Source organism: Vespula pensylvanica, chromosome 7 (genome assembly GCF_014466175.1).
Source record: "Vespula pensylvanica isolate Volc-1 chromosome 7, ASM1446617v1, whole genome shotgun sequence".
Lineage (NCBI taxonomy): Eukaryota > Metazoa > Arthropoda > Insecta > Hymenoptera > Vespidae > Vespula > Vespula pensylvanica.
Window position 1 is genome coordinate 4,909,074 of NC_057691.1, and position 16,842 is coordinate 4,925,915.

The 16,842-nt window shown below is 27.4% G+C and overlaps 5 protein-coding genes across 14 annotated transcripts; 2 read left to right on the forward strand and 3 right to left on the reverse strand.

Annotated features, from left to right (window-relative positions):
• Positions 1 to 814: 814 nt before the first annotated feature.
• On the reverse strand, positions 815 to 8,116 carry LOC122630811 (mothers against decapentaplegic homolog 4). 8 transcript variants are annotated; one of them, XR_006327567.1, is made up of 13 exons: positions 7,548 to 8,112; positions 7,251 to 7,465; positions 6,981 to 7,129; positions 6,622 to 6,901; positions 6,161 to 6,418; positions 5,406 to 5,543; positions 4,992 to 5,183; positions 4,744 to 4,923; positions 4,426 to 4,680; positions 4,067 to 4,348; positions 3,865 to 3,995; positions 3,262 to 3,766; positions 815 to 3,180 (listed from the first exon to the last, which is right to left on the reverse strand). XR_006327567.1 is itself a non-coding variant. In XM_043815757.1 (12 exons), exons 2-12 carry the CDS (start codon positions 7,315 to 7,317, stop codon positions 3,686 to 3,688), a joined length of 2,010 nt encoding a protein of 669 aa, XP_043671692.1. In that variant the 5' UTR covers positions 7,318 to 7,465; positions 7,548 to 8,114; the 3' UTR covers positions 815 to 3,685. The 8 variants fall into 8 exon arrangements, 7 of the variants coding, with proteins under 7 accessions (XP_043671692.1, XP_043671695.1, XP_043671691.1 ...); XM_043815757.1 differs by having other exon boundaries at positions 815 to 3,766; positions 4,992 to 5,180; positions 7,548 to 8,114; XM_043815760.1 differs by having other exon boundaries at positions 815 to 3,766; positions 4,992 to 5,153; positions 7,548 to 8,113.
• A 518-nt stretch (positions 8,117 to 8,634) lies between these two features.
• LOC122630815 (transmembrane emp24 domain-containing protein eca) lies at positions 8,635 to 10,118 on the reverse strand. Its single transcript, XM_043815771.1, has 4 exons — positions 9,836 to 10,118; positions 9,555 to 9,775; positions 9,339 to 9,485; positions 8,635 to 9,254 (listed from the first exon to the last, which is right to left on the reverse strand). The coding sequence occupies exons 1-4, from the start codon at positions 9,969 to 9,971 to the stop codon at positions 9,105 to 9,107; spliced, it is 654 nt and encodes a 217-aa protein (XP_043671706.1). The 5' UTR covers positions 9,972 to 10,118; the 3' UTR covers positions 8,635 to 9,104.
• A 351-nt stretch (positions 10,119 to 10,469) lies between these two features.
• On the forward strand, positions 10,470 to 11,498 carry LOC122630816 (protein stunted-like). Of its 2 annotated transcripts, XM_043815772.1 has the most exons (4): positions 10,470 to 10,629; positions 10,802 to 10,932; positions 11,087 to 11,112; positions 11,379 to 11,498. In XM_043815772.1, the coding sequence occupies exons 1-3, from the start codon at positions 10,601 to 10,603 to the stop codon at positions 11,098 to 11,100; spliced, it is 174 nt and encodes a 57-aa protein (XP_043671707.1). In that variant the 5' UTR covers positions 10,470 to 10,600; the 3' UTR covers positions 11,101 to 11,112; positions 11,379 to 11,498. The 2 variants fall into 2 exon arrangements, with proteins under 2 accessions (XP_043671707.1, XP_043671708.1); XM_043815773.1 differs by lacking the exon at positions 11,087 to 11,112.
• LOC122630812 (negative elongation factor D) lies at positions 11,002 to 14,857 on the reverse strand. 2 transcript variants are annotated; one of them, XM_043815763.1, is made up of 12 exons: positions 14,492 to 14,857; positions 13,891 to 14,069; positions 13,591 to 13,810; positions 13,406 to 13,513; positions 13,191 to 13,340; positions 12,983 to 13,113; positions 12,717 to 12,904; positions 12,388 to 12,640; positions 12,069 to 12,279; positions 11,859 to 11,999; positions 11,658 to 11,787; positions 11,002 to 11,581 (listed from the first exon to the last, which is right to left on the reverse strand). In XM_043815763.1, the coding sequence occupies exons 2-12, from the start codon at positions 14,067 to 14,069 to the stop codon at positions 11,547 to 11,549; spliced, it is 1,746 nt and encodes a 581-aa protein (XP_043671698.1). In that variant the 5' UTR covers positions 14,492 to 14,857; the 3' UTR covers positions 11,002 to 11,546. The 2 variants fall into 2 exon arrangements, with proteins under 2 accessions (XP_043671698.1, XP_043671699.1); XM_043815764.1 differs by lacking the exon at positions 14,492 to 14,857 and having other exon boundaries at positions 13,591 to 13,700; positions 13,891 to 14,027.
• A 456-nt stretch (positions 14,858 to 15,313) lies between these two features.
• Positions 15,314 to 16,838, forward strand: LOC122630405 (Werner Syndrome-like exonuclease). The gene is made up of 7 exons (XM_043814873.1): positions 15,314 to 15,471; positions 15,557 to 15,622; positions 15,696 to 15,826; positions 15,907 to 16,131; positions 16,213 to 16,357; positions 16,486 to 16,587; positions 16,696 to 16,838. Exons 1-7 carry the CDS (start codon positions 15,454 to 15,456, stop codon positions 16,759 to 16,761), a joined length of 753 nt encoding a protein of 250 aa, XP_043670808.1. The 5' UTR covers positions 15,314 to 15,453; the 3' UTR covers positions 16,762 to 16,838.
• The last annotated feature ends 4 nt before the right edge of the window (positions 16,839 to 16,842 follow it).

Consider the following 16,842-nt stretch of genomic DNA (forward strand, 5'->3'; position numbering starts at 1 on the left):
ACCATACATTTTCAATAGTAATAATTTGTGTTCAACACAAATGCAGTAATATAATTATAACAATTAAATAATATATTATTATTATATGTTCGTATCCATAAATATGTATGAATAATTAATAAGCAAAATAATTTTTAAATGTTTGCATGTAATGATTATCACAAACGTGTTATATTTTTCCTGATTTTTTATGTATTTCATGCATATCATTTTTTCAAGTTTTTATATGATATTCTGTATCAAATAAGATTGTAATATAAAAACATTAATTAAATGTAATTCTGTCTGCGTAGTTTATTGTGAAGTAACAGCAAAAAATTACATCTATACTCTCTTTATATTTTGTTTATATATAATAGCATACTGTAATTATATTATTAGAATATCTTTGGTATAGAAACAAATAATCATAACATATTGTTAAAAAAAAATCTTTTCCGTATATCAAAAAATATTTGAAAGATTATCTCTAAGTATACAAAAAAAATACGTGTAAGAAAAACTCATAAATACAGACACAATCTAGCAAAAAATGAACTCTAATATACTAACATACTTTTATATTTATTGTATATATTCTACTACTTGAGAATAAGTCTTCAATCTCAGAATTATCAATGAACATAATGTCAAACTGTAGAAAATATAATCGTTTATGTTATGATAAAAATAAATATAAAAGAATAACTGCATTTAATGAATTTAAAAATATTTTTCATTATTCTCTTATAATAAGAAAAAATTTGCTATTAAAGGTGACATTTAATAGATTGATCATGATTTATCTTGATAAAAAATGAAGAAAATAGCCATATAAAAGAACCTATAGTATATTATATCTCACATAAGCTTTTGCATTTAAAAATGCTACATATATTTGTGTTCGTATAAACAAATATGTTTATATGATATTAATATCGCAAAATATGTGGTATATATAAATACCAGTCTGTCTTATATCTTACCACTATTAATCCTTAAAGAATAATGTAAATTTCTATGGTATAATTTACTTTTATCTATCAACTACAATATGTCTGACATAAGAAAGGGCTATTGCACTTTGATACCAGTTCCAAAATATGTTAAAAACTTGGATTCAGGGAAAGGTATCTTTACTTTAAAAATTATGCTCATTGTTCAAAATATTTTCTTATAAAGTTGTTCTGAAGTTGCTATTAAAGTTAATATATCAATGTTAATTAAGCCATGTATGATTGACATCTTCATTCATAAGTATTAAAATTAGCTAACTTATTTGGTTTGCTTTAATGTGCATTGCAAAGATCTGATTGGATTTCAATCTTTATTGGTATTTTTTCATTTAATGCGCATTAGTTAAGCATACTGAAGTACCATAATTAGATTTCATTTCATTCATATTTTATGCATTTTTGTTTAAAAATATAGAATTTGTAGAAAATTCTAAATCTTATCTCTGCTTTTATTTCTGTGTATAATATGTATGAAAATGATGGCACATGTATTCTTAATACGAAATTGGCAATAGATATACTTAAAAAATCTGCTGACTTTAGGTGCACGATATATATCCCTTATTTAGCCTTGGTCAAATAACAAAGAAAACGCTTTCATATCTTAGCAATGATTCATAGTTTTTATCAAATTTTAACTTAGTTGGTAACATTATTTGCCGTTAATTCATTTGTTAACAATATATATGTACTTTTTTATTTGTAGTTCACCCATTTCTTAAATCACATTTGCTTAGTGATATTAATATTTCTACTTTTAAAATACAACATTATATATAATAAAAAGGGTTATATATTTTGCACTTATACACAAAAAGAAGCAATGTATAATAACTTCATGCTTACTTTGGCGAATGATAGCTCAGTTTGACTATCAACATATAATGTCCAATGGACAAAATATTATACAAAAAGAACAAGTATTTATTAAACAATGACACCTTAATTGTTTAATGAAGAAATATAAGGTTAATGTGTAAAAGTAAACAGTCAAATAATCTCTACTCATTTACAACAAAAAAGAAAGAACTCAGCATACCTTTATAAAGCCAAAATACAGAATATAAGTGATAAAAACAAGCCATAAACTCTTTTGCAATAAATCAGAATAAGTATATGTAATATATATGTATATATGTTTTTATGTATATATATATATATTGGTATAAAATTTGGTCAACTTCATCCTATTTGACAATACTACCATGTATTAAAATATTTTGTACGAATATATATAATAATAAAATGGCTGATAAGTGGTATGTATAATTACACGACTATTACTTTATGATAGCAGCAATATCGATGCTTGTTTAAAGTGATTAAATGTACTATTACAATAATTAAATTTGCTCAAAATCAAAGATGAAACATTTACAGACCTTTTAGCATTTCTACAGTTATTCAACATTCATATGTAGACTTAAATATGTCTCACAATAATACATACAACAAAATAAAAGTAATAATAATAGTAATAATAATAGTAATGGTAGTAATAGTATTAATAATAATAGTACTAACAAGAATGATAATAATAACAATGATAATAATTAATAAACCCTTCAATTATTAAAGCATAATTGTTGATGAAACGAGCATTAATATATAAAAACACTGTTACTAATAATTATAATGAAAATATTTATATAATAATTTTTTGGTTTTATACTATAAAACAGATGATTTTATAGAGGAATATTCTAATGGCACAATACCAAATTAGTGTAAAACATTAATGATTTAAAATAGCTTCCAGGTAACATGTAATAACTTAATGAGAGCTCTTCTATAATATGCTTATTATCATCATGTTTATTATTGACAATTCAGTCATATGATTTAATCAAATATGTCACATATTTAAGTAATATTTTAGTATTGATATTACCTATTTATAGTGTATAGTTTGTACGATCGATGATTATTATATCAATTCTATGTCTCAAGGCTATCATCTGACAGGATTTTGTACGGTAGTGCACCCCTAGAATAAATCTCTGTTATGCACTCAAATGTCATCATTTCTCTTCTTTCAAATGGTATATTACAAATGTTAAGTTCCTTGTAATGTAGCAGGTTTTAACATATTTCAAACTATATTAAATGATAAATCTCATAGAATGAGATCGACTATTTCTTTTGAACGTATTACACTTTTTTTTTTTTCATGCGTTTAGTCAAGCTGAAACAACTGCTTTTTGTAAATAATTTCAGCTTTTAATCAGAGAGACCAAATGTCTAATAAAATAGATTTTTATCCTACCTCTTTCTTTTCTTCTGCAGATGTATTTCGTCACAGTAAAAAATAATTTTTTGATAAAAAAAAATAATGTCTCCTTTGTTTAACTTTTGTACATTGCTGATAGTACAAGGCCGTGGCACACATTTTATTCTATATGATATACCATATATGTAAACTGTTGAGACGAATTTTAATTGGTACTTCAAACTCAATTTTTTTCCTTCAATATTTTGGTTCAATAAAATTCATATGGTAGAATTATCATGTTTTTGTGAATGCTTTCCATATTTTAATTTCATTCACTCGATTTTCATAAATTAAATCAATTTAAAATCTTAAGAATGTGTTACATATTAAACGTCCTTCTACATATATAATGCACATTTTGCACATTACGTTTCTAACATTATGACCTTTTTTCTTCTTTATCGAAATATATGTAAGATTATTCAATACCACGAGGACCATCTATTGGCATAGTATGTAACACTTCATCTAACAATTGTAGAGCTCTGTGTAAATGTACCTAAGAAGAATACAATAAATCTTTTATATTATGTATTCGTTATTATAATACATCAGATACTTTTTATATGCTAATATTGTAAATAATACTTTTTATACCTCAATCCAACATGGAGTTTCCTTTATGCTTTGTCTTGGGTAATCAGGACCCCATCCTTTCACGAAACTTAAACGTAATATGCAAAGCCGCCGAAGATCATCCACTCCAATACCTGCGGCTGCACTTAAACCTATAAAAGGTTTTTTTATAGTAATAGATTTTTAGATAAAGTATGAATTACACATATGCTATGATACAAACTTTTAGTTATAGGTGCTCCATGTGTAAGATGACCAGCAACAGCAGCTGCTTGTGCAGCAGCAGCAGCTTGAGCTGTAGCTGCTTGTCCTCTCATTTGTTTATGACACTGACGCAAATCAAACACCTTAATATATGCAGAAGGATATATCTTATGTACTGCATCTCCAGGTGCTCGACCAGCTTCTCTGTCTAAATAGTAAGACTGTACAAAAACGCTATGCTCGCTTTGGCATCTTAACCACACATCTCCTTCGCCTCTTAAATCTAGCACTACTCCTTTTCCTAATGAAGGATTAATATAAATGTTTATAAAAAAAGGTCGTTTTATTGAATATTTCATATTTAAATTTAATTTATACCTATGTGAAGACGTGCTCTTTCACTTTGTTCTGTTCTATGCACATTACTTAATGCTCCTAAACAGAATCTGTTACCACCACTTGGGTCTACATAACCATCAACTGTTACAGTTGGACAACCACTGCTTACTTTAAAAGTTTCTCCTACTTGTGTATCTAGTTCAAAATAACCAACAGAACACCAATATTCAGGTGCTGGTTGTGTAGACAATAATCCACCAATATTTCCACCAACATCTCCTCCATGACCAGTCCCTATTTAATCAAAAATATATTAAAAGAAAGGATTATTTAACATAATACTAAATATAAACTTACAGTAAGATGTGGCATGAAGATGTCTATGATCTGGAGGTTGCATACTTTGTGTGTAAGTAAGTGTATTAGCTCCTGTCCATTGTGGAGCTCCAGAATTATATGGATTTGTCGCCGTGCCAACAGTAAATCCATTTGCATGATGAAGATGTACAGGTGACACAGGAGAATTTTGACCTTCACCTGAAATAATGTTATACAAATTATTCATTTCAGGGTATTATTATAAACTAGTAAAATAAAAAATATACCTAAAGAAGCTGCTAAAGCATCAACACTTGTTGGTGGTTGATTAATATCTTGAGGTGGTGTAGTAGTTCCATAGAACGTATCTGTCGATTGTCCTTGGGGAGGACTCAAAATCTGAGTACTGCTGCTTCCACTGCCTGCATTCAATGACTGCTGCTGGCTACCTACGGTGTGACTCATTGGATGTACTACTGCTGTAAAATCAAATGTGACTCATACACAATACACAATACAGATGAGCTAATATCATATTCGAAAGTTCACAGAGTTTTACCCAGTGCTTCTGAAAGTATTAATTTGATAAAACATTCTGCCATGTATAGTAAAATATTGAGTTGATTTTTATACAATGCAAAAGCTGATTAATAAAAATAAAATACAATAAAAGCATAAAAAGCTCTTTATCATATACGTACGATGATGTATGTTATGTGTTGAAGAGTGATGAGGTGTAGGGATCCAAGTTTGCCTAGGGCAATTATTGTCGTCCAATTTAGTGTGGGGGTTACCACTATTCCCTCCCCCACTACTGCCAAATATACCCTCACCATTAGCTGTGCAACAACAACAAAAGAAAAAGAAAATAATAAAGCCAAAATGAAATGTAAAACTGCAACATAATATAATATACTTTAAAGCAATAATTATATACTAAAAAAAAAAAAAAGAATAGAATAATAGCATATTTATTATTGCACAATAGCAGAGCTTGCAGTAAATATTTTGTGCTATGAAAAATAGTAATTTTATATTTATTGAAACATGCCCCATACTTAACACATTAATGATGCTTATTAAAAACATTTTTTTCCATATAAATACAAAACATATTAAATGTAAAAACAAATATTTATAAACGACATCAATATTTATATAATAAAAAATATTTGGATTACTTATACACACATATAAATGAATCTTATTATTAAAAATATTATAATTGCATCTCATGGAGCATTTTATTTCATTTTTACATATCTCTTCATTCATATTGCTATATTCTTGTATACATACCATTTACATAAGCCAGTACTATTCAAACCCATGAAACTTTTATATAATAGATATAATATATATTGATATATGAGAAAGATCAACTATATTTAGTTAAATAGCACTGGCACAAAGATACAAGAAAATTAACAGCTATGTGCAAAAATGTTTTACTTACTTGAATTAGGTGGAGCTAAACCTGGTATAAAACCTTGTTGTGGTTGCGGGGTATTATTTGCTGTAGAAGGTTGTGTGGGTGGATGGTGTTGTATTGTTTGATTCATTTCACCATCAACATCCATAGCTGCTCCTATTGCTCCAGCTGCTGCAGCTCCTCCACCCCCAACGGTATATTCATCTTTCACCAATCTGCTCCCTGGTCCTACACCTACTCCTGATTGCAGTGTCAGTCCAGACAGGTCTGTAAAGAACGGGTCTGTGCGGGGGAAACCAACCCATTCCATCATACACCAAGGCCACAATAATAAATCATTTACACTTATGGTGCTACAACTGAGTTCACAAAAGCTTTTCAAGCAAATAACGTAAAAAATATAAACAACTATAATAATTACGGTGTGTGAATGCAACTTTAAAAAGATTAAGTATAGATGGACACAATAAATAGAGATAACATACCTATGCCAGGTGAAACAACTCTTTCATAGTGATAAGGATTCACGCATACAGAATCACATTTTAAGTCAAAAGCAAATTGACAATATTTGACATGTTTTAATTCATTTTTATGTAAATCTGGCCATCTCCAGATCCGTGCATAAATGACATGTGGGAAACCCTTACGTCCAGCAACTTGCAACCTGCCATCAAGTGTTCTTTGTATAGTAACACATTTGCTAGGATGTGCTCCATTTGTAGTAATTGCTGTTATTAAGCTATCTAACTCATCTCTCTTTTCCTAAAGATACAATATAGATTATTATCACAGAAAATAAATATTATAAATTGAATAATATTCCATTTAAAAGTATAATTACTTTAAGCTTTTTCACCAATGATTCTATAGCACGTTTACTGAATCCTTCACTTTCCCCACCTTGACGATGACACATTAAAGAATGTACAATACTTAAGCATGCATCTGCGCTTGTTGGAGCGCTAGATGTAATTCCAGTCATTTCTCTAACTACAAAGAAGAACAAATATGCATATAAATATTTATATTAAAATATATACATAAATAATAATTATAAATAAAAGTTTGTAAAGAAAACATAAAAAAATTAAATACAAATTTTAGTACTCACGCTCTGGATTAGGTTGCATTGGGGGCGAGGGATAAAGGTGACCTCCCCCGCCCGCCAATCCAACCATCTCTGTAAAAGCCGTGGTGGATATTGTACCACCGCTTAAATGCAACACTTAAATTTGTTTCTAGATACAAAGTAATTTTTTTTTGTAATTTTACCATCTAGCAACAATATTTAATCTTTGACTGATTATCTACTGATATATAATCTATCTGGAAAAGAAATACTTTTAATGATGAAAAAATTATTTCCTTGATATTGATATACATGAGCATGAACAAACAATAATCACACCTTTTCCCAAACAAAAGTCGACTCAACGAAATAGTTTCAAGACAGTAATACTCTTGTATACCAAAGAAAGTCTTCGTATATTAACAATCGTAAGTATATGCGAACTTCTTTAATCTTTTATTAATAACACAAATTGTTATAGCATCAAGTTTATTACGCCTTTCTCAGTCGTATATTTGTAAAATTAGAAAGATAGATAAACATTTTTTTGATTTTGGTTTAATGTTACACTTTAACGGAGGTTAGCATGTTATATTGTGCACTTACGAACTGGCAGTTTACAATTTGAAAAGCTTCTCTCTACGAAACTTATAGTTTTAATATATATGTATCTCGCAACAGCCGTGCTAGCTTTATATAAGTTTTAAATACGAATAAATAACGATTGTCGTCAATACGAACACTCCGACACTTCGACAAGACTCTACTAGGTAAAAATCAGGGTGTCCAAGCTTTATGGAACCTTAACACTGATCTCTATATGCTTGTTACAGATTTGTCACCGTAGCATATGACGGAAGTGGATATATAACCGTCATCTTGATACGCCAATTTTGTTCGCGCCAAATTTAAAAAATTCTATATTTAACTTTTCTATTTGACTTTTATATAAATAATCAAATATTAATTTTCCTTAGATTATGTACTTTTCAATATATAACAAACGATGTAAAATATGTATCATGTAATTAGATTATTCTTAAACAACCATTAGCTTTATTTTCAACCGTTAAACCATAAATCAAATCCAAGAAAAATGTTTAGAAAGAAAACGCTAGTAACAGCAGACAATAAAAAAAAAGTAAAGCCTAGTAAGATGGCGGAAGTTTAACTTCCGTCAAATAATTGTGATGATATATTATTTTACAATTTTTATATCCTAAGAGAGCGTTGAACTCTACAATTAGTAATTGATAACAAAAGAGGTTCTATTAAATATGTACAATGAAGCAAATTTAATATATCAGTGTTTGTGTTTAAACTAATCAAATTTTACTCGTCATGTTATAATCATACTAATTTAATTAATCAATGACAATTGTAAATATACAAGTTTTCTTGAATTATTTACTTAAATCGATAATACTTTTATTAATGTGAAGTATCTTTATTGCAAATTATATTACATATATGTGTTCTAATGATCTTTTTGCACTGATACAATATTTCTTCAACATAGTAATTCATTCAGAATTTATTCAGTCAGAAATACGTATTTATATGTTTATTTGTACATATGACGGTTCAAAGTTATATTAAAGCTAAATATTTCTGTAATGTAAACTAAGATCATACTAGAAATAGATAAGTACTTCTAATTCTATATATACATTACTTAAAATAGATAACTTTGTGAAAAATTAATCTAATCATTTCAAATAGTTATACAACAAATGTTAATTTTTTATAAGAATTTTTAATTAGTAAAAGTATTTAAAAATGATTTGAGAAAAATATGCAATGAAAGGATATTAGGTGATACAATATATTACAATGATATACTGATGTTATTAAAAATTATGTGTATTGGACAATAACTATTTTCAAGTATTATTATTAGACTAATTTTTTTGCTTCAAAAAAATATTTAAGATGTCTCATTTGCCAAGCACCCATAATTAATAAAATGACTGTTTGACTAAGAGACCACCAAAATACACGACGATGAGTACTTTCTGATGTTTGTCTGAAACGTTCTTCTCGATACTGAAAAAATTATTAGAAAGAAGAATTTTAGAAGTAATACTTAACCATTTACATTAATTACATTTTGTTTCATAACTCTCTTACTCGTTGATAATTTTGTTCTTTGGTTATTTGTTCAACTTGATCTATAAGTTGGCGAATTCTTAATTGCAATTCAGATAATTTTTCTTTCTGTGCTACGTTAGCATAATCAATCGCTTGCTCCCCTACTTGAATATCTAAATGTACTCTCTGTAAAATAATATTAATTATGACACATAAAAGTTATATAAATATTAATATACATTTAATACAATTTACCAGTTGTGTGCCACCAAACCATGCAGTACTGTTCGAATACAAACAGATAACATGTTCTCCAGGTGTATGTGAGGTAAAGGCAATTCTTCCTTCAGAACTGTATACTCTTGAAAGAATAGGTTTATCATCAGGATCTCGAATTTCAACATGCATACCAATTCCAGGACTACTTTGCATGAATCCATCGCTTCTTGGATCATATAGTTCCACCTTATAATGAACTGTTAATTGATAAGATATCAATTATTCCAAAACATAAATATATTACAATAATAGTTTACCTAATACTTTCGTCTCATCAGGAATTTCTTCAATGAAACATTTTCGTTCGGTTTCACCGATATGAAAATATAATCCAGTTCCATATTCAAAAAAAACGCAGAAAAGGAGAAAAATAATACTTCGTTGTTTTAACATGTTACAATAAATATGAAAATAGCTTGTATATAATTTAGAATAATTTAAATAATACGCAAAATCTTGTATCACACAAATTGTAACACGCGAAACAGACGTCACCTTCGAAAAAATAGACTATTCCCCAATAATCACCAGCGAGTATTCATTTACGTGGCGTCATTGACTATATATTATATAGAAAGACTTTCTATTACCCGAAATATATTTCACTATATTATTATTATACAACAAATATTGATTTCATTCATTTTACTGGCTACAGATTGCAATAATCCGATTATATTTTAAATTAGTAAATAAATCATAAATTGGAATTATAATAATATAAAATAAATCATATATCTGAAACAGCATATTTTTTTCATTTTTAAATTAAATAACTCAACTTTTTAAATTATTTTACTCTATTATTATTTGTAGTTTTTATCGAATTAGTAAAAATAAAACGTAAGAATGTTAATAAAATTTAAATTTTGCGCTTCTTTCCAGTTTCGTGGTATTACGCATGCATGAAATTTCCTTCGACGATCGCAATTCGTTCTTCATATTGAGATTCATTTTATGTCTGCTCTAGACCTGACTTGGTCTTTAGTCCGTTTTTCTGGTGTAGTTATAAAACTGTAAAAATGTCGGCGTGGAGACAAGCAGGATTGAAGTAAGATTTTTACTCTATTTTTCTGTAAAATTGTATACTATAAATATATCATAGAAATAACAAAATGTATGCTATGATCATACCTTATAAAATTCTTGATGTAATATTATATAACCTATTGAGCAAAAATCATTATACTTGCATATCGAAAATAAATTATTAATTTTTTCAGTTATATAAATTATTCTCAAATTGCTGCCAGACTTGTTAGACAAGCTCTGAAGAGTGATATTAGAGCAGAAGCTCAAAAACGTGATGAAGTTAACGTAAAATTTACTCAATGGAAGGATGGAAAACCAATCAGTATGTATATTTTTTAAATTGAATATAATTTTCAATCAAATCTAGTTTATTGTTCAATATGATTATCGATTTAATTATTTAAATATTTTATATTTGAATCTTTATTTTATATGACTTTTAATTTATTATTCGATACAAAACAACTTTGTTACAGCTGAGAAATATTAAATTTGAAGATCAGTAAGTTTATGAGTTTTTGAGTTGATTCGAATTTATAAAAGCATTTGAAGTTTGAAAATAACAAATAATACAGTATGATTGTGTGTAACTTTAACATTGCATATATGACAGTATTTCTTTATTATATATAATATATTTTTTTTTTATATGAATGTGCTGTGCATAACAATCAAATGTGTCATACTTCAATGTAACTTTTTGAAGTTTCTTATTTACTAACAATTTTTGAGGACTTTATATCAATAACAAATAAATTTTTGTTACAGAAAAACAGTAAATCTCTGTATCACAGCTGGGTAGGAAAATTCATCCAATATTTACATTTATAGAAATAATTTATGTATGATGATCCTAGTTCATGAATGAAATAAAATCATCTTCCACTTTGTCATGGCTATCTATTAACTTAATTTATGCTGTTCATTTTTTAAGCGTCATCTTACAACAGGGCAATGTGCTTTACAGTGTACTGAAAAGATAATAGAAATATATTATACAATAAATTTTTTTATTTTCTTTTTTTATATTAAAAATAAAGATTTTACCTATGAATTCAGAAACAAGATCATTGTCATTATCTCCACGCATAGTACCTGTAATTTCTTCATCTTCTACCATCGGCAAAAACAATTGCACAAACTCAGCTGTATAAGGAGGTGCAATTGCTTCCAATACCTGGAATAATAACATAACAAAAACAGTTTTTAATCTTGTTTTTAAGTATATGATTGATAGAAGATAAATACTTCAGTAACAAAATATCGAATCAAGGAGACATCTGTGTCACCACGCTGCCAGCATTGTTTTATATAACACACTACTGGAACTACACAATCACGGCTCAATAAATTAACCATCCTGTCTATTAACATTTTTTTCATTTCCAACTAAAAAAAATTTATATTAAATATAAAAGATATTATTTATTTTGAGACATATTATTTAAAAATTCTTACTTGTACAAGTATTTCAAGTTCATCCTGCTTGCTTTCAAATAATTGTACAAGAAGTTGTAATACTTTTGGATGTAATAAAGAATGACAAACAACAACTTCATCAAGCAAAGCAAGGTGAACAGGACAGTGTTCAGTACATAGTTTAAAATATGATGGTTCTGTAACAGTACATTCGACCCATCTAATCACTCCAACACTTACGACAGGAAACCTATAACATAATAGTATGGATATAATTAATATCTATTGACATTTCTTACTGGTAATTATAAATATTCATAGACTGGTAATAAAAAAAAAATTTTAATTTATGATATACCGTATGCATTGATAAAGAGTTTGTAGTTCTGCTATAAGTTCAGTAGAGCCTTTATTAATGTTGCATATATTATGAACTTTTTCAATTGCTTGAATAGTGGTCTTTAGCTCATCTTTATTAACTTTACGGGTATTACCCTTTTTAGCTGAAACTTCACATACACTGGCAGCATAAGCTAATAAATATATGTATTTTGATTTATGTTCAGGATTTACTTTTACTCCAGGTTTAAATAGTGCATCTACTAACAGTTCTATAAGAAATAACAAAATAAGAATATATATTTTATTTCAAAAGAATTATATAAAAAATTTAATATATAAAATTACCCAAAAATTGAGGATTACGAAGTAATTCAATTGATGGAGGCTCCGCTGCAGAGTAATTACGAAATAATACTGTAATATCTGCAGGATTTAAAGTATTTCGTGATAACATAGATGCCAATGCTTGACATGCTGCAGGGCTACTTGCTGCTCCATTGAGAGCCATTGTGATAGGAGTAACATCATGTCGACTAGAAATATTAATTAATCATCATTTATACTTTACAAGAACGCGAGTTAAAATTAATTCAAAATTATAATATTTTTACTTCTGTTGAGCACATTTTGTAATTTCTTGAGAAAGTCTTTTCATCATAAATCCACCTCTAGATTCTTGTGCAAGAATTTGCAATAATACTTGACTATAAACATAAGTATGTTGGCCATGACATACCATTTTCTGTAAAAATAGAAAATGTTGTTTTGTGTAGTTTGTTTTTAATAAATTTTATAAAATTATATGTTTGCATTACTAACAGCACATTCCTGAATACTAGATTGCCAGTTCTCTGTATTTTGTAAAAACCCAGCAATTGCTGTTTTTAAAACACGAGAAAATACTTCTATTTGTTGTGCAGCTGTAGAGATACTTGTAATTTCTCCTTGAAAACCAGCATCAGATATGAGCTATATATATAATAAAATACACATGAAAATAAATCAATTACAAATTGATATGCATTTTTGTTTACCTTTATAGTAAAATTTAGCATTAAACAATCAGGATATTCTTCAGCTAGCCTATAAATAAGCGACCTCCAAGTGGGATGTTGAATCATCTCAGTTAACCAAGCAGGTGTCTATACCCCAAAAAAATTGTAATTTATATTTTTGTTTACATCTTCAGTTTTCTTAATATAAAATTAAATTAACATACTTCTCCTTCTTCTGTGAAAATTTTATCAGCTTTTTTTGGATCAAATGTTTTCAAAATCATATCTTTTAAATTATTTTCTACCATTGCCTGCACATCTGTAACTTTTACTCCTGCAAGAATAAGCCATTCAGCAAGGAGATTTGCCATTTGTGCACATGCAGTATAATTTTTTGATAATAATTCTATAACTTGTTCTGGATTGCCACCTGCTTGAAAATACCTATAAAATAATAACGTGAAATTTTTCTACTCAATTTAGATTTATTCAAAATTAATATTATCATAAATTATTACAAGTACCTTTTCAATTGTGTAAAAATCCCAGGTTCCATTATGTAATCAGCTGTTTTAAATTTATCTAAACATTCATTTAAAACTTCTTGTGGGTTATCAAATGTATCTTCGCCTCCGCATTCATCAGTGTTTCGTCCCATTTCATCACCCCAACCACTACGGTCTTCATCATAATCTGACTCCATCTGCATATAATACATTGTAACTTTATTATTTTTAGAAGTTGTATTACTAATAAATATAATAAAAACGAAAAGTATTATTTTCTTTAGATTAATTTTTGCTCTACAAAAACATATAGGTAATATTGAATATAAAGATACAATATAATGATTTTACTTTCTACTGTAATCCTTTTAGCACATTATTACAATAGTTAAATAAATATAATATAAATCAATTCCATTTGCTAAGAATATATTTGAAAAACAAATATGAATAAAGGGTAATAAAAATATATTATATTTAGTTTTAGGTTATGAAAGAACAAAACGAATGAAACACAGAATAAGATGATAGTATGAGTTACTTGATAAATTCATTAAAAAGATCTAGCGGCTGTATATAATTAAATCATATAACAAATAGTATTAATATTGTTTCTTACTTTTTATTATATTTATCTACTATGTTTCAACCAACATGTAAACAATCTGTAATCCACTGCACTCTGCTTAAAAGCACTTAAGGCTGTTCATCACCTCTGATTTTATAATGGTTTACGCCAACAATGAGAACAGACTTAATTCTTGACCGATTTTAATGAACAAGATCATTTTAAAGATGAAGCTTTAATTTAGGAGTCAGTTTTTCAAATTTTCAAAGAAGCTATATATTCTTTGAAAAAAATTGTACTAAGAAATAGTTTTTTTTTGAGAATAACATATAAAAATAAAGTTTTTTTAAAAATTCGAAAAAGCAAAATTCTCAATTAAATCTTCGTCTTTAAAATGAGAACTTGTTCATCAAATTTGGACAAGAACTGTGTCTCTTCTTATTGTTGGCCAAAATGCTGTTTTTGATATTTTTCGTGAAGAAAAGTTTTGTACAATGGCGCCCCTCGAAATTTGTGGCAAAAGAGAGGAAGTTCGTACCCCCACTACTAATTTATATACGCACATTTGAATGGTATGTGAAGTAGTATGGTCTGCTTACTTGCGTATTCAGATTTTCGTTCTACACAAAAACGATGGTTATGTAGTCATGAGAGAGGTATACCCAATAAGCTTATACATTGATACGATAGATGCATGATGAAAACAGCGTTGCTTGCATTTGTGGTTCATATTTTGTTCGTACCTATCACTGAATCATGCATGCTTCGAACGAAAGGTGATGAATAGCCTTAACACATAATTTCTATTGGTTCATTACTATGATCTTAGTCCAATAAAAATTTCATTTGGAAATCATTTTTGTCTTTTTGTAAATCAATATTAATATATATTTTTGGCGGTAATTTACTGGAGATAGAGATATTTTAGATTAATAAGATATTTTTTTTTTACTTAACTATATTGAACAAAGTAATCTTAATTTTAATGAAATTGTACTTATACTTTCTACAATATGAATACTAGTCGTACAGTACGAAAATATATTGTTTTGCAACTATATATCTTACAACTAGATGAAAAATAGAACATTCATTACATATTGTATCTTTTTGTAGAATGAAGTCTTGACTGAAGAAAAGATTTTAAGAAGATCACCAAGATTTCTTTCCTCTAATCACGAGGTATGTTATTTTTTGTATTTTAATGATTTATAAATAATGTTTTTAAAATATTTTTTTTAATATATTTTGTTAGGAAAATAAAGAAAAAGAATCGACTATAGAAAAAGAACCTGATATTCAGTCTTTATCATCAATTGTGTTTAAAGGAAGAATTAATTACGCCAATAATTTTCATGATTGTGCCCAAATTTGTGACGATATTATGTAAGACAAACTTTTATTTTTTTTTTTATAATTATTAATTATATTTGCATTATAAATTAAAAAACTATAAATTCTGTTAGACAGGAGATTGAAAAATATAAAGACGATATTATACCGATAGGCTTTGATTTAGAATGGCCATTTAGTTTTCAAACAGGAAGTGGAAAAACTGCATTAGCACAGATTTGTCTTAATGAATCTGTTTGTCATCTTTTGCATATATATTATTTAGAGAAGTTACCAGCAGCTTTTGTTATACTCTTGAGCCATCCAAAAGTAAAACTTGTAGGTGTTAATGTTAAAAAGTAAGAAAAGATATTTCATATAATTAATAATTATTATATTGAATATTTTTTAATTTAATTTATAATATAAATTTGTTACAGTGATATTTGGAAACTTGGTAGAGATTTTACAGATTTTCCAGCAGGAAAGGTTGTCGAGGAAAATTGTATTGAATGTGGTACATATGCAAATAAGATTCTAAATCGTTCCAATCGTTGGAGTTTAGAAAAGTTGACTGCTTATTTGGTTAGTTTTGCAAGAGAATTATTACTATTATTATTATTATTATTATTATTATTATTATTATTATTATTATTATTATTATTATTATTATTATTATACATATTATTTATGGATAAAAAATTGTTTTTTAGTTAAAAAAAAAAATTGATAAAAATCCTGAAGTAAGAAGAAGCAAATGGCATATTCATCCTTTAAGCAAAGCACAAAAAATATATGCAGCAACAGATGCCTATGTATGTAAAAAACTATTATTTTGATTACTTTGATTTTTATATTTTTTCTTATATATAAAAATTTTAATTTGTGTAACCTTTAAAGATATAACTTACTATTACTTACAGGTATCATTACTTACTTATTTATCAATTCAAGAAAAGTTTAATGAAAAAGAAATGTTGGCATGTTAAATAATGGAAAAAATAACAAAAGCTTATTGAAGGATATATGTGGATAAAATTTAGAATAATATAAATTAAATCTAATCTTAT

What these genes read in the sequence shown, in the direction of transcription:
- LOC122630811 (XM_043815756.1), bottom strand. Translation starts at nt 7,317, where the DNA reads ATGGTTGGATTGGCGGGCGGGGGAGGTCACCTTTATCCCTCGCCCCCA. An exon ending in AACACATAACATACATCATC is followed by an intron (nt 5,184 to 5,405) that starts GTACGTATATGA and finishes TTGATTTTACAG; the next exon opens with CAGTAGTACATCCAATGAGT. An exon ending in AAGAGCACGTCTTCACATAG is followed by an intron (nt 4,349 to 4,425) that starts GTATAAATTAAA and finishes ATCCTTCATTAG; the next exon opens with GAAAAGGAGTAGTGCTAGAT.
- LOC122630815 (XM_043815771.1), bottom strand. Translation starts at nt 9,971, where the DNA reads ATGTTAAAACAACGAAGTATTATTTTTCTCCTTTTCTGCGTTTTTTTT. An exon ending in GGTTTGGTGGCACACAACTG is followed by an intron (nt 9,486 to 9,554) that starts GTAAATTGTATT and finishes ATTATTTTACAG; the next exon opens with AGAGTACATTTAGATATTCA. An exon ending in AAGAACAAAATTATCAACGA is followed by an intron (nt 9,255 to 9,338) that starts GTAAGAGAGTTA and finishes TAATTTTTTCAG; the next exon opens with TATCGAGAAGAACGTTTCAG.
- LOC122630816 (XM_043815772.1), top strand. Translation starts at nt 10,601, where the DNA reads ATGTCGGCGTGGAGACAAGCAGGATTGAA. An exon ending in TGGAGACAAGCAGGATTGAA is followed by an intron (nt 10,630 to 10,801) that starts GTAAGATTTTTA and finishes TAATTTTTTCAG; the next exon opens with TTATATAAATTATTCTCAAA.
- LOC122630812 (XM_043815763.1), bottom strand. Translation starts at nt 14,069, where the DNA reads ATGGAGTCAGATTATGATGAAGACCGTAGTGGTTGGGGTGATGAAATG. An exon ending in TGCTAAATTTTACTATAAAG is followed by an intron (nt 13,341 to 13,405) that starts GTAAACAAAAAT and finishes TTATATATATAG; the next exon opens with CTCATATCTGATGCTGGTTT. An exon ending in AACTTGAAATACTTGTACAA is followed by an intron (nt 12,000 to 12,068) that starts GTAAGAATTTTT and finishes AATTTTTTTTAG; the next exon opens with TTGGAAATGAAAAAAATGTT.
- LOC122630405 (XM_043814873.1), top strand. An exon ending in CAAATTTGTGACGATATTAT is followed by an intron (nt 15,827 to 15,906) that starts GTAAGACAAACT and finishes AAATTCTGTTAG; the next exon opens with ACAGGAGATTGAAAAATATA. An exon ending in GTAGGTGTTAATGTTAAAAA is followed by an intron (nt 16,132 to 16,212) that starts GTAAGAAAAGAT and finishes AATTTGTTACAG; the next exon opens with TGATATTTGGAAACTTGGTA.